Below are 17,821 nucleotides of genomic sequence, written 5' to 3'. Positions count from 1 at the left end.
TGGAGGTCAGGGCTTCCCAGGAGCGGGGTATGGAACCTGCCCCAGCCCCACCAACCCCCCACCCCAGCACCCGTGGCGCCCCTGGGCTCCCCCCCCAGTACCTGCAGTGCCCCCTGGGTCTCCCTCCAGCACCCACGGCGTCCCCCGGGCCACCCCTCCAGCACCCATGGCACCCCCCAGGCTGCCCCCTGGAGCCGCTCTCCCCAACTTTTAGTCAGGGATATATAGTAAAAGTCATGGAGAGGTCATGGGCCATTAATTTTTGTTTACTGCCCATGACCTGTCGATGACTTTTACTAAAAATAACCATGACTAAAACGTAGCCTTAATCCTGGGTGCGGGCTCAACGTCCCATGATGCAGTTTTTTCCATCCTATCATTCCATGGGCTTTCGACTGTGTTTCGTGGCATTTTTCAAGGGTCCATGTTTTCTGTGCACCCACCATCTCCGTCTGAATGGATGGATCCTGAATTGATCTCTATTGTTGTGGTCATTGTTATGAACACATTATGGATGGTCATGCAGTATATCATGAGCTCCCAATCTGAACAGGAATCAGAGGTGACTGATCTGCTGTGTGCTATGGAAAGAAACAACAAACAAACAACAACACTGGATTACTTTTGGCATTCACGGAGGCAGCTGCGCATGGTGGACCATCACTTTTGGGCTCAGGAAACAAGAACTGAGTGGTGGGATCACATCGTTATGCAGGTCTGGGATGACCAGTGGCTTCAGAACTTTCAGATGTGCAAAGCCACCTTCCTGGAACTGTGTGAAGAGCTCGCCCCAGCACTGTGGTGCAAGGACATCAAGATGAGAGCTGCCCTCTCTGTGGAAAAGCATGTGGTGATCGCTGTGTGGAACCTGGCAACTCCAGACTGCTACTGGTCAGTCGGGAATCAGTTTGGAGTTGGGAAGTCCACCGCTGGGGACTTTTTTTTCCAGATCAAAAGATTCCAATGGGGGATGTTGAAATGCCCATAGTGATCCTGGGAGATCCAGCGTATGCCTTACTCACACAGCTCATGAAGCTTTACACAGGTAACCTGGACAGCAGCAAGGAGCGCTTCAGCAATGGGCTGAGCAGGTGCAGAATGACCATAGAATGTGCCTTTGGCAGATTAAAAGCATGCTGGCGCTGCCTTTATGGCCGGTTAGACCTAAATGAGAAAAATATTCCCATGGTCACAGCAGCCTGCTGCGTGCTCCATAATATTTGTGAGGCTAAGGTTAAAAGTTTCCCCCAGGGTGGAACACAGGGGCTGATTTTGAGCAGCCAGATACCAGGGCTATTAGGAGGGTACAAGGGTGGGGGGTGCTATTTGAATCAGGGAGGCTTTAAGGCACCATTTTGACAATGAGCTCCAGTAAGCATCCAGAAAGATGTCTTTCTATGCAGCACTCTGCCATGCTTTGTTAACTTGCCGCCATGCATGAAAACTTTGATTATTCCTGACCGTGATTTCTTCTCGGCAAATGATTAACTGTGTATTAATTCCGGCAGCAACCACCATGTGTAGCAGACAAATAAAGATTGGTTATCTTTCAGAGAGTATGTTTTTATTAAATACCAATTAACAACACACACAAATGGCTTCGTGAGAAGGGAGATAACAATGAAGGGCAGTGTAGGCTCTTATAGCTGTGTGTAAGTCCAGCTATCGTTCTGGAAACTGTCTGAAGGGGTAAGAGTGAAGGGGTACTGAGACGGGCCAGGAAGTTACACGGAATGTGTGGGAGGAATTTGGGGAGGGCATGGAAAGCAGTTCTGTATTGGCTGCAGGAGCTGCCAAGCACACATGAATTCTGCCTGCAGCATGATTAGGGACTTCAACAACTCCATTTGCTCCTCCATCACTTTTATCATCCACTCCTGGCCCATTACAATTCGCTCCTGGCTCTCCTTTCTGTCCTGCCTGTCTATTTTATAATTTTCTTTTAAAGTCTCTCTCCATGCCCTGTGTTCTTGTTTTTCAGCCTGATGATTGGAGCAACCCTTGAAACATGTCCTCTTTGCTCTTCCTTGGTCGCTTCCTTGTGTGCTGGAGGCGCTCCACCAATGTGTAGGCGTGTTGCGGTTCCTGGGGTGCAATCTGAACTGTGGGACTGCTGAGTCCCCTGTCTCACCAACCTGGGCTCCCTCTTACACTGTGATGCTGTTGGCAAAGTGGTAGATGTAAGGGGTCAGAGCTAGTTACCAAAGAAAATAAAAGATAAGGGCACAAGCTAAATCTTAAACCTTATTACACTAGGCAGTATTTAGATCTAGCAGTTTTCCCACCCACTGGATGTTACAGTTCTTAATTCACAGGCTTCTTCCTTAAGCCTCGACCAGTCCCGCGCTGGCCTCACCAGCCCTTCAGAACCACAATTCCCAGCAAGCAAAGCTACCGGAGGGGGTCAGCGCCTGCATGCCTCAGAACTACAACTCCCAGTGGACAGCGCGGTACCTTGTTTCCTTACTGGTCGCTTCATTACATGCGCGCTGACGTTGCCCTACTGGGGAAGTTCCCAGGACTACAACACCCAGAAGGCTGCGCGCCGCCCGCCGCGTGCTTGCGTAGGGGCGGTGCCTACGGCGGCTGTTCAGGGTCGGAGCTGGCGGGAAGATGGCGACCGAGCACCCAGAGCCGCCGAAGGGGGAGCTGCCGTTGCCGGCCTACGGGGCCTGGGCGCCCGCCGAGCTGCAAGCGAAGTTGGCCGAGATCGGGGCCCCGGTGCAAGGTGGAGGCCGGACCGGGGGGGAACTGGGTGGCTGGGTGGGTGGCGGCGGCTCCCTCCAGGGGCATCCGGGGCCCATGTCGGGGGGCGGGGGGGTGAGCCCCGCTGGGGGCGGGGAACCCCACCTAGGAGAGGGGGTGGGAGCTGCTGGGGTGATGGGAGTGGGGGTGGCGCCTGCCAGGGGGCGTCTGGGGCCCGGGGGGCGGGAAGCCCCACTGGCGGTGGGCGTGCTGGGGCCGTATGGGGGGCGGGAGGGGGGCAGGCTCCGTGCCGGCCCGCGGGCTCCGTGCCGCGTTTCCCGGGCAGCCCAGAGACGTGGGGTAGGTTTGGGGGCGGACGGGAGCCTACTGGGCTGCGAGGGATGGGGGAGCCCTAGGGTGGGGAAAGGCAGCGGGTGGTGGCTCAGCGTCGGTGTTGGTCTGTGAGCGCTCATCCTTCACCTGTGTTTTCCAGGCAGCCGTGAGGAGCTGGTGGAGAGGCTGCAGACATACACGCTGCAGGTGAGGAATAACCTCTCTCCCGTGCGCACACACCACCAAACACACGCTACTCACATGGGGCGAGGGACTTGCTCTGCCATCAGAAACAGCCGCCCCAGTGCACCAAGCTTGAGCCCTGGCACCAGAAGTGGAAGTAGGCTGGTACGGTTCGCAGCTGTGTACCAGTAAGAGCCGGTACACAGCCGAGCATACCGGCAGGGCTGCTGATGAGGGGGGCCAAAAGGGGTAGCTTCCCCGGGGCACGGTCGTTTAAAAGGGCCTGGGGCTCCTGGCTGCTGCTACTGCTACCGTGCGGCTGGAGCCCTGGGCCCTTTAAGTCACTGCCACTACTCCGGGGCTCTGGCAGTAATTTAAAGGGCCCAGGGCTTTGGTTGCTGCTGCAGTAGAGGCAGCGCCGGCTGGGAGCCCTGGGCCATTTAAATTGCTGCTGAAGGGCTGGCTGGGGGAGTCTGGCCCCAGCCTCGCCCCTTCTGGTTGAGCTGCCCCTCCCACCCCAACCTTGCTCAGGACCCCGGAAGTTCTGAGTACTGGTAAGTCCCTTAAGTTACTTTCACCCCTGCTTGGCACCCACATCCCAACTCCTCTATATGAAAGGGATCCGTATGGAGGCGCAAACCTGGGGCTGGCAATCCGCAGTGGGAGACCTTACTGCTTGGCATGTACTGTAGTGTCACACCCCAAACATGCATGGGGGCACATAGAGAGCTCCCACCTTTACGCCCCCATAGCCACATGCACACCATGCCAACTACACAGTGTGAGCAGTAATGGCACTCAACAGCCTTGGGTCTAGTGACATTGACTAGGAGCCAGGAGGCTCTCAGCCTGGATTCACTGGTGTTAGAGTAAATGAGCAGTGTTAGAAGATGAAGGCTGCTGTAGTGGTTAGGGCACTAGCTGGGACTAGGGAGATCTGGGTTCTAGTCCCTGCTCTGCCACAGATTCCCCAGGAAATCTTGGGTGAGTCACCCAGCCTCTTTAGGCCTCGGTTTGGCATCTGTATAATGGGGATAATAGTGCTGCCATACCTGTAAGGATAAACAAATTAACAACTGGGAGGCGCTCAGATACTAGGTTAACGGGGGCCCAAGAGGTACCACTCAGCATGAACAGTAAGCTGGGTTGTGACAATCACCTGATTGAACCATCTTGGGTGCTAGTGACCTGTGGAAGGAAACTTGTGATCTTTATCTTAAGACTGGAACATGTGGTTGCTGCTGCCATGTTGGGTAGGAGTTGGGGGCACCAGTGACATAGCCAGCGCTGTTTGGGTGCCAGCAAGGAGCTCTGTCCTAGTGAGGGTCATTGAGGTTTCATCTGGGCTCCTGTATTCCTTCCTGTCCCAAAAGATAGCAGGGTCTGACTAGCCAGCCTACCCACCTGCCCAACAGCAGAGGGTTAATGGCAAGTGTTCTGTTGAGGCCTCACCTTTCCAGTATGTCTGCTCGTGTTCATAGTAATTAGGGCAATTATAGTGCAGCCTGCAGGGATGAAGCTAGTGTGTGGGCTGCCGGGGGTGGCCTTACTTCTATCCCCTCTCTGAGCCACATGCTCTGTGGGCATCAGTATCCCCATCCTGCTTTCTGTCTTGGCTATGGAGACTCTGGTATTCTGTGTTGTGGGGGTGTATGTGCAGCGCCCCCAGGCTCCATCTTGCTTGGAGAGCTCTACACTACTATCTTTCCTTGCCATGGTGGTGTATTGGCCTCCCCAGAGCCTGGAGTTCCTCTCCTGACCCAGCACAAGTCAGTGGGAGTCTGAGAGAGAGGCTCCCCAGTGGATAGGCTTTCACCTGCTTTGCAGCTGCATTTACTGTGTCTTCCCTCCGCAGACTGGCATCGTGCTGAGCAGGCCGTCTCTTAGGGGAGATGATGGTGACAAGCCCACCCCACCCCCGATACCTGGACAGGTAAGTGAGGGGGATATGGAGAGGAGGAATCCTGGCCTGGCTAGGTCACAGGGGCTGACTGCCCTGCCGTAGCTCTCCTATGCAACAGCTGCTGTGCAGCTTCTCAGGGTGACTGACATCTGTTGGTACTTCCTGCCAGGAGCTATTGCTAACCCCAGCATCCTGAAGAACAGTGCTGTTCTACCTTCCGAAGTCCCTCCAACTGTGTCTGGGATCCAGGAGCCGCCTTCTCTTCCTATGCTGAGCATGCTCAGCGTTGCTTTGTGGCTCATGGGCTGTTACTGCTGCCTCTGCAGTGGGACACAGCATCTCAGTGCTGGGCAATGGATCTTGGTATAAATAACCTATGAATTGCTTTGTGATCCTGCACACTCTGTGCTGGTCCTTATCTCATCATCTTTTCTCTCATTCACAGCTCCCTGGGATCCCCTTGCCCCCTCCCCCCATGGGGATGCCACCCATGCAGCCCCCGCCACCCCCTCCTCCTCCCCCTGGCATCAGTCTCAACTTCCCCATGGGCGTGGGGCCCCCTCCACCGCCCCCAGGCATGGGCCCCCCCCTCCGCATGCAGAGTGTGGACCCCTCGGCTCTGTCAGAGGAAGATCGTCTGAAGCTGGCGCAGCAGCAGGCAGCCATGCTAATGCAGCAGGAAGAGAGGGCTAAGCAGGTAAGGGCTGTGTTGCAGGCAGCAGGGCAGAGGTGCTCTCCCTCAGTGCTGGCCTCAGGGTGGCACTAAGGGGTGCTGTGCTGTCGGGGCTCAGTCTTTGTGCTCTTCCCTGTCTGTCAGTGCTGACCCCAGTGCCCCCTATATGGTGTGAGGAAGTGCTATGCTGCAGGGATCTGTAGGGGCACTCTCCCCTGGCAGTGAGTGCTGACCCGAATGCCCCAGTGGTTAGCCCTGTGCTGCAGGATATCTGCCAGATGACATATAACGAAGATTCAACCACTTTGTTCGCCAAGAGTCTGGGCTTTTTAATCCTGGGGTCCTGGCCATTTGGCCTCCTCAAATCCCTCCTTCCCAAGTGCAGTGTTAGGTGTGTGTATGATTCTTCACATCCTGCCATAAACTATTGTGAAGTGCTAATGCTGAGCAGCCTCTGTGCCCCACCCCAGAGGTGGCCACATCTCAGCACTAGATGAAGGATCCCTGTATATATAGCCCTGTGCCCCCACTTTGGTGGCAGCTATTTCTCAATGCTGGGTGAGGGAAAGTTCTCCTTCAAATTCTAGCTTGTGCAATCTGTTCTGTCTGCCCATAGCCAGGGAATAGGGAGAGACACATGGGTGAAACTGACCAGGTAGCAGAGCAGTGGGGTCTGTATGTTGCATCGGGGCCTGAAGGAGCCTGATCCGGTTCCTTCCCTCCTCAAGTTGCAGAAGAGACGCTGCTCTCTCCTCTCTAATATTGAACTGAATTGGATCCAGTTGCTGTCCTGTTCTGGCAGAGAACAGATGCTGCGATCCATTCAGCTCCCTGTCTGCCCCCCCCCAGCCCCTCCCAAAAAAACAAAAAGTTCTGCACGCCCCTGCTGACCCGTTCCCAGATTGTTGCCTCTCCTGCTGGTCCTTTCCCAAAGCCCTGAGCAGGCAGGGGATGGGTGCCACTTGCTCACAGCTGGTTCCCAGCACTTTGCCCTCCCCCTCACTCCTTGCAGGGGGAGCACTCATTCAGGGAGAAGCTGAAGGAGGAGGAATTGCTGGAGCAGCAGACGTGGTTAAAGCCCCATGCAGCGGCATCACACTGGGCATTCGGGGCTGGGACGTGGGTGGGTGGACTAACTGGCGAGGTTGCTGCTTACCGGTGCCATATGTCTCCCCTGTCTGCACTGGTACCCCACTCAGTGGGCCCCTCCAGTAACAAGGGGGCCCACCCAGCCTGGTGTCCCCTTTTTCAGCCTACAGTCTCCCCCAATAACCTTCAGACATCCTGTGGGGAAGGCTGAGGGGGAGGGCTGCTGATCTTCAGCTCCCACCTATCAGTGACCTCTGCATGTGTTTTCCTTCTCTCAGGCTGCAGTCTTACTAGAACAGGAGAGACAGAAAGAGATGGCCAAGCTGGCCCCCCCGGTGCCCAGACCCCCTCTGGATGTGGGGCCTGTCAGACCCATAGGACCAAGGCCCCCAATGGTGCCACGAGGTGAGATTATTACCCCAGATTCCATACCACAGTTGGGGATTTTGCCTCTAGCAGGCTGTGATCTAGGCCCTGGATGCTGCCCCTGCTTTGGAAGCAGGTGTCAGGAAGCAGCAGGGGGCTGGTTACTTCAGATCAGTTCCTTATGGGGACTCACCCCTTTTGTGTGTGTCTCTCCTGTCCATCTAGGTGGTGCCCCTGTAGGACCCCCACTGCCTGGAGTTCCTATTGGTCCCCCTGGCCCAAGGCCGCGGGGGCCACCACCGCCTCCTGGGGAAGAAGGCCGAGAGGTAAGGATACAGAAGGTGGTGGCTGGAGGGTGGCCTGTTGCAGATGGGCAGTTTTCTGAGACGTGTTGGAGGTAAAGAGAAGAATTGATATCCACTCACACAGGGTGGGTTCTATACCTGGCTCTGGGAGGGAATGGGGTCTGGGCGGGGTGTTAGGAGCCAGGACTCCTGGGTTGTTCCTGTCCAAGCCAGCCTGTGGGTCCTGTTGTGGTGCATCCCCCTGCTTAGTGATCGCCTCTGTTTGTAGACAGACGATTCCACTGTTGGCCCCAAGATCCCTCAGGCCCTGGAGAAGATCCTGCAACTCAAGGAGATCCGGCAGGAGGAGCTCATAACTGTGCCTGGCACCACAGGTAACAGGCTCCTTCCATTCTTCCTGTGTGGTTTGGGGCAGGAGCTCTGGCTGAAGGCGGAGCCCTGGCCTCTCCCAGCAGGAGGTGCTGTAGGGAGCAAGGGCGGGAGCTCTGGAGGGTCAGGACGGACACCTGGGTTCTATCCCCAGCTCTGGGTTGGGAGGAGAGTCTAATGTGTTAGAGCTGGTGGGGGACTGGGAGTCAGGACTCCTGGATTGTACTACTGGCTCATGTGGGAATGGAGCCTAGAGGTTAGAGCCTGGAATTGCATGCCAGTGATCTGTGCCCTCATCATTCTCAAGCCTCTTGCTTCACAACTGAAAAACAGGGCAGGAGCCCTGGCATTGGTAGCTGCTGTTGGGACTTACCCAAGAGCTTGGTGCTCTCTGAAGGCAGGTGGCACCCTGCCTTTCAGGCGCACCCCAGCATTAACCCTTCTCTGCAGTGTCCATACCCCAGAAGACAGGATTGGCAGGTGCCTCCTAGGGAGACCATCTCCTGTCCCTTGGTAATGCTCTCCACAAAGCAGAGGCAACTAACCCACCTGGGTTGTGTTCCTTCTATATGCTGCACCCCCCACTAAGCCAACTCTTGCACTGTGACAAATGGGGGCTGGTTGGCATGTGTCTAAGGGGGGCGCAGGAGAATTGGCCTCCCTTGTAATGTGGTTGGTCACTCCTGCTCCCAGCATGCAGTTCTGAGGGGTTGGCAGGGCTGTCCCCTCCTTCTCTTCCCCCAGAGCTTGCTGCAGTGTGTCTGACCCCCACACACCTTGCTGATCTCACTGTATTTCAGCAGACGATGATATGGAGACAGATTTGAAGGCATTGATCAGTATCTCTGCTTCCGAGACAGAGGAAGACATGGCTCTATCAAAGAAAGAGGTGAGCAGGCTGCGTGCCTCACTTTAGTCCCCAGCTCCAGCATGTCAAGTGGCTTAGAGGGGGGAAGCTGGGAGCCAGGACTCCTGGGTTCTCTCCTCACTTCTGGGAGGAGAGCAGGGGAGTCTGGACTCCTGGGTTCTATTCCTAGTCTGTCATTGGCTTGCTGTGTAAGGTCTGGTCAACCCCTTCATCTCTCTGTGCTTTGGTTTTCCCTTCTGTTGAATGAGGCTTGTCTATCTTCAGAAGCAGAGAGCTCTGTTAGATGCTGAGATGGGCACTCCCCCCCCCCAAGTCCAGTGGTTCTCAAACTTTTTTACTGGTGACACCTTTCACACAGCAAGCCTCTGAGTGTGACACACCCCCCCTTATAAATTAAAAACACTTTTAAAATATATTTAACACCGTTATAAACGCTGGAGGCAAAACAGGGTTTGGGGTGGAGGCTGACAGCTCGCGACCCCCAGTTTGAGAACCCCTGCACTAGTCTAACCTCAGCCTGGCTAGCGACAGGTAGATTTAAAGTGACTGCATCAGCTGAGCACAGGCCTTGATGCTGATGCTGAGGCTGAAAACATTGGCTTGGAATGTAATAGATTCTTATGAACCATGTTTCCAATTAAGGCGTTTGAATCTTCCCTAGCTGCCAGTGTGGGGAGGGATGGGAGTGAAATTGACTGAGCGGCATGTGAAACTTACCACTCCCTGCAACAGGGATGCTAGGAGTAAAAGGAGGTGGGAGATCTTTCCCTTTGCATTCAGGGGGTTTTAGGTTGAAAACCCTTCACAGCAGCTGGGAACTGCCACGTAAAGCTGAGGCTCTAGCCTCATGAGAGCTGCTGTGCCAAGCCCAGCATCCTGCAGGATGATTGTCAGAATCATTTCATGCCGTCACCATAAAGTTCCTCCTTCTTCATGTCTGCCATTTATGGTGCAGCCATGTCATGTGCAGTTGAAGAGCTGCCACTTACAGGATGAAGTGTGACTGCATCTCGGCACTGGGGAGAGTTCCCTGTATAAACAGCCCCCCTGCTCCACCCCAGAGGTGGCTGCATCTGAGTACCAGGGGAGGGATCTGTAGGTATTAATACACTTCTGTCGGCAGAGGAACCGTAAGCGCCGTAACCGGAAGAAGAAGAAGAAGGCACGTGTGGCAGCAGAGGGCAAAGGGGAGAAGGAATCTCCACGCACTGAGCCCAAAGACAGCGAGTCAGTGGTGGAGATTGAGTATGTCACTGAGGAGCCAGAGATCTATGACCCCAACTTCATCTTCTTCAAGAGGATCTTCGATGCTTTCAAGGTGAGCCAGGCTCAGGGTGCAGTCCTGGGGTTTTGGCGCTACACAGGTAAAGGAGCCTCTAGTGGTTAAAGTCCTGGCATCTGACCGAGGAGTGGGGTCTAGTGGTTATATCATAAAAGGGTGCCAGGACTCCTGGGGGGGCAGTGGGATCTAGTGGTTAGAACAGTGGGGCTGGAAGTCGGGACACCTGAGTTCTATCCCCAGCTCTTTTAAACCCCTCTCTTCAGTGGGGCAAGGGGAGACTCACAGGCTGCACTGAGCCCCAGATCCTGTGGTGATCTGTTTGCAATGGGGCAGGGGAAGTAGCTGCAAGCTCCATCTGCCATGACTCTGGGGGCAGTGCTTCCTGCCTCATCAGGATACAGATCGGTGTCTGCCCTCCAGCATCATGTTCCCTGCAGCCTGGGAGTGGGCACAAGCAGGGTTCTTGTGTCTGCTGCTGAGTTGGGAGCCTTGGCTGATCCCTGGGTTGGCGGGAGGGGAGACCTGGTGGTGAGAGGAGGGGAACCTTCCCTTCCATAGTTCAGAAGTCCCTCCTCTTTCTTAAGGGCCTTGCTTGGAGATCTTCATCCCCCAGGGCAGGAGCACCCCCACATGGCCTGTATTCCCCCATCTGCTCCCTTTGGGGTCCTGCTAGCTCCTCTGAGGAGATGGGAAAGGAGCCTTCTTCACTCTGTGTCCGTCCGTCGTCCCCCCCCAAGTCTTGTGCCTCTATTGCTGTGGGGCTCCCAGCTGCTCCTTGGGGGGACAATTGCTCAAGCTCATGTGCTCCTGCTTAAATCCCCGTCCAGTCAGTGTCCCCTCCCTGGGGATGGAGTCTCCAGCCTCGGCCCCTTCTCACCCTCCCTTGCCTCCACAGCTGACGGATGATGTAAAGAAAGATAAAGAGAAGGAACCTGACAAGGCAGACAAGCCAGAGAGCGCAGCTGCACCCAAGAAGAAGGGCTTCGAGGAGGACCGGAAGGGCAGCGATGATGACAGTTCTGATGATGAACAGGTGGGCTAGGGGTGGGGCCAGGCAGGTGGCCAGTGGAACTTCCTGGCACCACAATGGCCCAGAGCTCAGGAGAGACTTGGGGCAGGGGCAGGTATTGCTAGGGATCAGTTAAGCTGGCATCTGTACTGACCCCAGTTGGTGTCATGGCCCTGGGGCTGCAAAGCTGGGCTAGTGCTGCAGGAAGGTGCTTTATTGGGAGTGGGAGATCCTTCATCTGCATCTTGCACTGGCCAGTATTAGTGTGTGGGGGAGGGAGGGGTACTGGGTCCATGGGTCTGATCTGGTGGAAATGGTGTGGGGGACTCGCGCTGGATGAGCCGGGCCTATTATGCTGCTTTTTTGGATCTAGGAGAAGAAACCTGAGGCCCCCAAACTGTCTAAGAAGAAGCTGAGACGTATGAATCGTTTCACGGTGGCAGAGCTCAAACAGGTGAGATGGTCAGTCACCCCAGCGCCATGTGGGTGTCACAGCTTCTCTGAAGGGGCACCCTCTGTGGAACAGAGCTGGCTCTGCTCAAGACACTGTGGGGAGGGACGGGGCTGAACCCCGGTTCAGGGGACTCTGCATTGGGGTTGGTGCCCTCTGGGCTGATGGCCCAGCTTGGCCAGTTGGGTTGGCACTATTTAAGCAGTAAGAGTGAAACTGACCCAGCTGGGTGTTGGGCCATGCTTTTTCTCGCTGGGGACATGGTACCAGCAAGGGATCTCCCAGGATGAACTTGCCTCGGGTCCTGTTGGGACCCTTCGGCCTCTGCTGTCTGGCTGGGCTGGGGCTGATGGAGCAGGGGGAATCTGATGCGGTCGCTGGGAATGCGGGGAGGGAAGAGAGAAGGTTCTGGTGCTCTAAAAGTTAAGCTGATGGTCTGAGGTAGGGATAATGGGAGGGCACTTGGAGGGTTAAGCCTCTGCTGTCCTGTCCCCAGCTTGTGGCGCGTCCGGACGTGGTGGAGATGCATGATGTGACCGCCCAGGACCCCAAGCTGCTGGTTCACCTCAAGGCCACTCGCAACTCGGTGCCTGTGCCCCGGCACTGGTGCTTCAAGCGCAAGTACTTGCAGGGCAAGCGGGGCATTGAGAAGCCGCCTTTCGAGCTGCCTGACTTCATCAAGCGCACGGGCATCCAGGAGATGCGAGAGGCGCTGCAGGAAAAGGTACCCACTCTGCATCTCGGTGCCAGTCGCGGGATCCCTATATAAACAGTCCCTACTCTCAGCTCCCCCTCTGATCTCAGTTGCTGTGTGGTGACTTGGTGGTGTAGCACCAGGGGGCTGGTGCTACATTTCCCTGCCTGGGATGATTGCAAGACTTGGTCCCGTTATCCATTGTCATATTTCCCGTCCCCACACACGCCCCGCCCCGCCCTGCCCCGCTTGTTGGTAGGTCAGGTCTACTGCCTGGAGATGGGTTTGCATCCTAGGCCCTGCAGGGGGTGGCAGGAGGCTGTGTCTGGTGGCACTGTCTGTCCCTGCAGCTGGAGGGGGCCCGTGGCATGGCTGAGGTGTGCTCACCCTCTCCTTTCTCCCACCCCCCCTAGGAGGAGCAGAAGACAATGAAGTCAAAGATGCGGGAGAAGGTTCGCCCCAAGATGGGCAAGATCGACATTGACTACCAGAAGCTGCATGACGCCTTCTTCAAGTGGCAGACCAAGCCCAAGCTCACCATCCATGGAGACCTCTACTATGAGGTGGGTGTAGGGCCAGGGGAAGCCCTGTCCCTACAGGACCCCCTAAGATGGGACAGTGGCTCTGGCTGGGGTCTGTGCCCAGGGCGTGCCCCATGCTGCGACTCAGGGGGACAGTCTTAATCTCTGGCAGACAGCTGGGGATTGTGGGCTGGGAAGGAAAACCCATCCTGGCCTGGCTCTCTCTGACCCTGGATTTCTGATTGCTGGAGCCTCTCCCCCCAGCTGGGTGCTAGGCAGTGATCAGCCCACTAGCATTAGGGCACCTTGTCACGATTTGCTCTGACCCCAAGATTCCCCTCTTCACCAGGGCAAGGAGTTTGAGACGCGGTTGAAAGAGAAGAAGCCAGGGGACCTGTCAGATGAACTGCGTATTGCCTTGGGGATGCCCGTTGGCCCGGTAAGTGCTCTTGGAAGCTGCCTGTCGGGGGGGGGGGGGTAGCTGGTGTGACCCTCCTCTGCTGATCCTACAGCCAGCCTTCGGGAGGCAGCTAGTCATGGCCACTACATGGCTGGGTACCTCAGGGCTAGAACAGAAGAGCAGCTGTAGGGTGGGATTGCAGGGCACTGGCTGAGCTGTGGTGGTGGGGAGGCAGGTAGCAGGGGGCTGTAGGTTGGGACTGAGGGATGCCTGTGTGAGAGATGAGTGTTTTGGTCCCCTCCTGGGACTTCCTTGCTGATGGTCCTGGGGGCTGGTTAGCCAGGGCTGGGCAAGCAAGCCTGTCCTATTGGCTAATGCCATGTCTCTCCTGGTTCCAGAATGCCCACAAAGTGCCACCCCCATGGCTGATTGCCATGCAGCGCTATGGCCCACCCCCCTCCTACCCTAACCTGAAGATCCCGGGCCTCAATTCACCCATCCCAGAGGTGAGTGGCTGTGTCTGTCCTACAGGGCGCTGAGGAATGTTCTCTTGCCCCAGCATGTGCTCTTTGAGTGTGTGCGGGGCTCTCGAATGGCCTATGGTACTGTCACTGGTGCCGGGGTGTCTGTTGGAGTGGTCCCACTCCAAGAAGCCCCTCCCTGTTTGGCCCTTTTCACTAGGGGGAAAAGGGGACTCTTAACTCAGGGCAGTACTAGTGCAGCTGAGGCACTGGGCTCCCCCAAAAGCTCAGCCTGCCAATGCAGTGTGACTCTATCCCTGAGACTCCCCTCTTCCTAGCAAAGACCAAGCTGAAGCAATGGCCTCTTTCCTGCTTCCCACTCCTGAGCTGCTGCGCCACCCCCCCCCCCATCATTTTCATCTGGCACTCCATGCTTCTCTTTGTTCCTGTGTTTCCACACTCCACGTGGTTATACGCTCTTCTTCCCCCTGCCCCACTTGCACCATCCAGAGACGTGCATTAACCATCCCGGGGTGGAATCTACCCCTTCTACCTAGAACCTAGCACGCTCACAAGGGGTGGGAGGAGCACTGGCCCAGCTTCCTAGCTGGAAGATTAAGGCCCACAGATGGGAGGTGACTTAGCCAGAGTCAGTGGCTGGGCCAGGACCAGAGCCCAGGAGTCCTGGCTTCCAGTCATCCCCTGCTCTAACCCACTGGACTCCACTGTCCTCTGGAGACTGAATAACTCTTTCCTCTTGTCCCAGGGCTGCTCGTTCGGGTACCATGCCGGGGGCTGGGGGAAGCCTCCTGTTGATGAGACTGGGAAGCCCCTGTATGGAGATGTCTTTGGGACCAATGCTTCTGAGTTCCAGGTAGGTAGCCAAGTGATCACGGCCCTGGAGAGACTGTGTCGGGGGTGGGAATAGCCATTGCCTGGGGGATTGGGGTCACATGCCACTCCTGTAGCTTTCTAGGTGCAGTGGGATGAGCTAGGGGCCATCCACTGGCTGGCATTCCCCCTCTTTGGTACTGCCAACCAGGCTGGGGCTCTTCCAGGGTGGTGGGAACCAAGACGAATGCACAGCCTGCACTGACCCATTATCTCCCCACTGGGTGTCAGTAGGACCCCTGGAACTGTGCTCCTCAGTGGGGTTGATGAGCTGAGGCAGAGCAAGGGGGCAGCAAGGCTGGTGCTGGGGAAAAGATTGGATCCCTGAACCTTGGAGACTGAACCCCCTGTTCCTACTTGTACTGGGGCTGGAATGGTGCCCCCTAGAGGAGAAAAGCCCATTTCCCTACTCCTCTGAGCCAGCCTGTCTGCCTGCTAGGCAGCTGAATCGGAGCAACACCCTCCAGTGGGGGGAGGCCCCTCGTCCCCACACCTTCCTCTGTCCAACCCATCTCCCCTCATTTCAGACCAAGGCAGAAGAGGAGGAAATCGACCGGACACCCTGGGGGGAGCTGGAGCCATCAGACGAGGAATCCTCAGAGGAGGAAGAGGAGGAGGAGAGTGATGAGGAGAAGCCAGATGAGACGGGCTTCATCACCCCAGCTGACAGGTCGATGCCTATCCGGGGTGGGGGCTGCCATGGGGTTGTGGCAGGTGGGGGCATGGTCAGTGAGGGCCATGTGGGGGCTCCTCCATTCCAGCCAGGCCATGTGGCCCAGTTGCTGTCTCTAACCATTTGCCCTTCCTCCTCAGTGGCCTGATCACGCCAGGCGGCTTCTCCTCTGTCCCTGCCGGCATGGAGACTCCCGAGCTCATTGAGCTGAGGAAGAAGAAGATAGAGGAGGCCATGGATGGGTAAGTCAGGCCTCTGCCTTGCTTGGGCCACTCCACTCCCCCAGAGACAGCGGGGGTGAGCAGGACTCAGGGAGAATCCCATGGAACCCCAGGGGGCATCGTCCTGTGCAGTCTGTGCTGGCCCTAATGCTCCCATGTGGCACTAGGGGGTGCTGTACTGCAGGGAGTGGGGTAGGGTGCTGTTGGTGATGCTATTATTTTGGAGGGCTCTCAGTCACTTACTTTCCCAGTTGGGGCTCTTAGCACTGCTCTCTTGGCCCAGTCTCAGCCCTGCTGTTTCCATTCTGCTTCCCAAATCCCTCTTGCTGTTTCATTAGGGTCAGACACCCTCTTTTCCACTTCTTGTCCCAAACTGCTGTCTGGCTACCAAACATTCCACCCCAGAGGTAGCTGCATTTCTGTCCCCCTGGCACTCATGGCCTGTTGTGCTGATCTTGTCTCTGCCCCCCCTTTACCCACAGCAGCGAGACGCCCCAGCTCTTCACAGTGCTGCCAGAGAAGCGAACAGCCACAGTTGGGGGCGCTATGATGGGTTCCACTCACATCTATGACATGTCCACGGTGAGTGACACAGGCCAGCCAGCCGGGTGAGCTATGGGACCAGAACCAACAGCTTGGCAGGATGGGGGCCTGTACTTCCGGAACCCACCTATGTTCTCTGGGCCCCTGGAGCAGTTGTGGTGACAAGGCTTCCCAGCAGTGGGATGGGGCTGCTCGTCCTTGGCATAACCACTGTTCTGTGTTCACTAGTGATCTAGAGCAGGGAGAGGGCCAGCTGGGCAGGGAATCGGATACGGGGGGGAGCGGGCAGCATTGGAGCAGAGGGAGCTGGAAAGCTATGGTGCAGGGAAAGGGGCAGGACTCAGCTGGATGGCTATGGAAAGGGGTTGAGCAGCATGGAGGGCAAAAGGTGGCCCTTGGCTGCTGAAGGGCCAGGCTAGAACTGAAGTTGGGACTCCTGGATGCAGCGAGCCATTCAGGGCACCCTATCCAAAATGGAGGTGGGCTGGCATTCGGGCCTAGACAGTCCTCTGCTTCTGAGCAGAGAACGGCTCGGGGCTGGGATTCGAATGCCTGGTTTAGAATGGCTTGGTCAGGTGCTGCTATTGTGGGGGCTGGAAGGAACATGTGGCTGGGGAGAGGTAGAGGATGGGCCCAACAGGGGCAGAGGCGTGGGGTTCAGGGGCTGCTCTCAAGGGAGTGGTTAGGCCTGTCTCATCATCCCCCAAACAAAGGGGTATTCAGTGAGACCACCCAAGCTCAGTTCAAGTGGAAGGCCCTGGCCTTCCCCACTGCAGTTGGCCTGTGGGACTCACTGCCCACAGGATCTCATGGTGGCTGTGAGCCACGCAGGGTCTAGGTGTTTCTGTGGGAACCCTGGGCATTTGAGGTGAGAATACTAAATACTCAGCTGGGAGAGATTGAGTGATTGTGCGTCCGTCCGTTGTCGCCCCCCCCGCCCCATAAGATAAACCGGGCTAGCTTGGCCCCTGGCTGCTGTTCCCTGGGGGGGCAGGGGCTCCCCCTCCCATCCATAGTGCTGGCGTCTCACCCTTCCCTTCACCTGCAGGTGATGAGCCGGAAGGGGCCAGTGCCAGAGATCCAGGGAGTGGAGGTGGCGCTGGCTCCTGAGGAGTTGGAGCTTGACCCGATGGCCATGACCCAGAAGTACGAAGAGCACGTGCGGGAGCAGCAGGCCCAGGTGGAGAAGGAGGACTTCAGTGACATGGTGGCTGAGCATGCAGCTAAGCAGAAGGTGAGGGCTGTGGGAAGGGGTTTGGGGTGGGATATGGGGTTGAACCCTCTACGGGGTGCCAGCTCCTATCTGGCCCCACAGGGTAGAGGGATTGATTGGCTCAGGGTCAGTGAATGGGATACAGAGCCTGTCCCCTCTAGGGGGTGCCATAGCTCCTGTCCAGCCCCAGGATGTGGGGACAGACTGGGTCAGGGAGGGGGTTATGATCCCTTGCTGGCTGAACTTTTTTTCTCTCTCTCTTCCTCCCCTCCCCGCCCCCTGCAGCAGAAGAAGCGGAAAGCACAGCCCCAGGACACGCGTGGGGGTGGCAAGAAGTACAAAGAGTTCAAGTTCTAGCCCCATCCCTTCTGTTTTTAACCCACTTGTTCCTGTTCTGTAGGGAGAACTGCACTCCCTGCTGCTCAGCCCCCTCCAATTGTTTTGTGTGTTTTTTGTAAATAAAATCCAGGGTGCTGGGGCAATGGCCCTGCCTGGGCTTTGTCTCAGACTGGCCCCTTTGATCTTGTCTCTAGGAGGCGAGCGCTGCCTCCTCCCTTTGCTGTCTCAGGATCCCATCAACCACTGCACCTTCCCCTTTGGCCAAATGCTGTGGGGCAAGTGCAGACAAGGTGGGGTGTGCTCCTCATGCAATAAGCCACGCTGTGGAGACTTGGACGTAGAGCTTTCT

General features: G+C 56.6%; 1 protein-coding gene across 2 annotated transcripts; it reads left to right on the top strand.

Moving 5' to 3' along the window:
- The first annotated feature begins 2,598 nt into the window (after positions 1–2,598).
- Positions 2,599–17,610, top strand: SF3B2 (splicing factor 3b subunit 2). 2 transcript variants are annotated; one of them, XM_074957818.1, is made up of 21 exons: positions 2,599–2,728; positions 3,179–3,225; positions 5,057–5,134; positions 5,550–5,801; positions 7,145–7,271; positions 7,458–7,558; positions 7,806–7,911; positions 8,707–8,795; positions 9,898–10,092; positions 10,952–11,089; positions 11,439–11,519; positions 12,013–12,240; positions 12,624–12,773; positions 13,081–13,170; positions 13,530–13,637; positions 14,359–14,466; positions 15,011–15,153; positions 15,297–15,398; positions 15,860–15,959; positions 16,969–17,154; positions 17,419–17,610. In XM_074957818.1, exons 1-21 carry the CDS (start codon positions 2,614–2,616, stop codon positions 17,488–17,490), a joined length of 2,616 nt encoding a protein of 871 aa, XP_074813919.1. In that variant the 5' UTR covers positions 2,599–2,613; the 3' UTR covers positions 17,491–17,610. The 2 variants fall into 2 exon arrangements, with proteins under 2 accessions (XP_074813919.1, XP_074813920.1); XM_074957819.1 differs by having other exon boundaries at positions 8,710–8,795; positions 17,419–17,609.
- The last annotated feature ends 211 nt before the right edge of the window (positions 17,611–17,821 follow it).

Source organism: Natator depressus, chromosome 7 (genome assembly GCF_965152275.1).
Source record: "Natator depressus isolate rNatDep1 chromosome 7, rNatDep2.hap1, whole genome shotgun sequence".
NCBI classification, from domain to species: Eukaryota; Metazoa; Chordata; order Testudines; family Cheloniidae; genus Natator; species Natator depressus.
The sequence above is the reverse complement of the archived record's forward strand: the minus strand, read 5'-3'. Positions and strand labels throughout refer to the sequence as shown.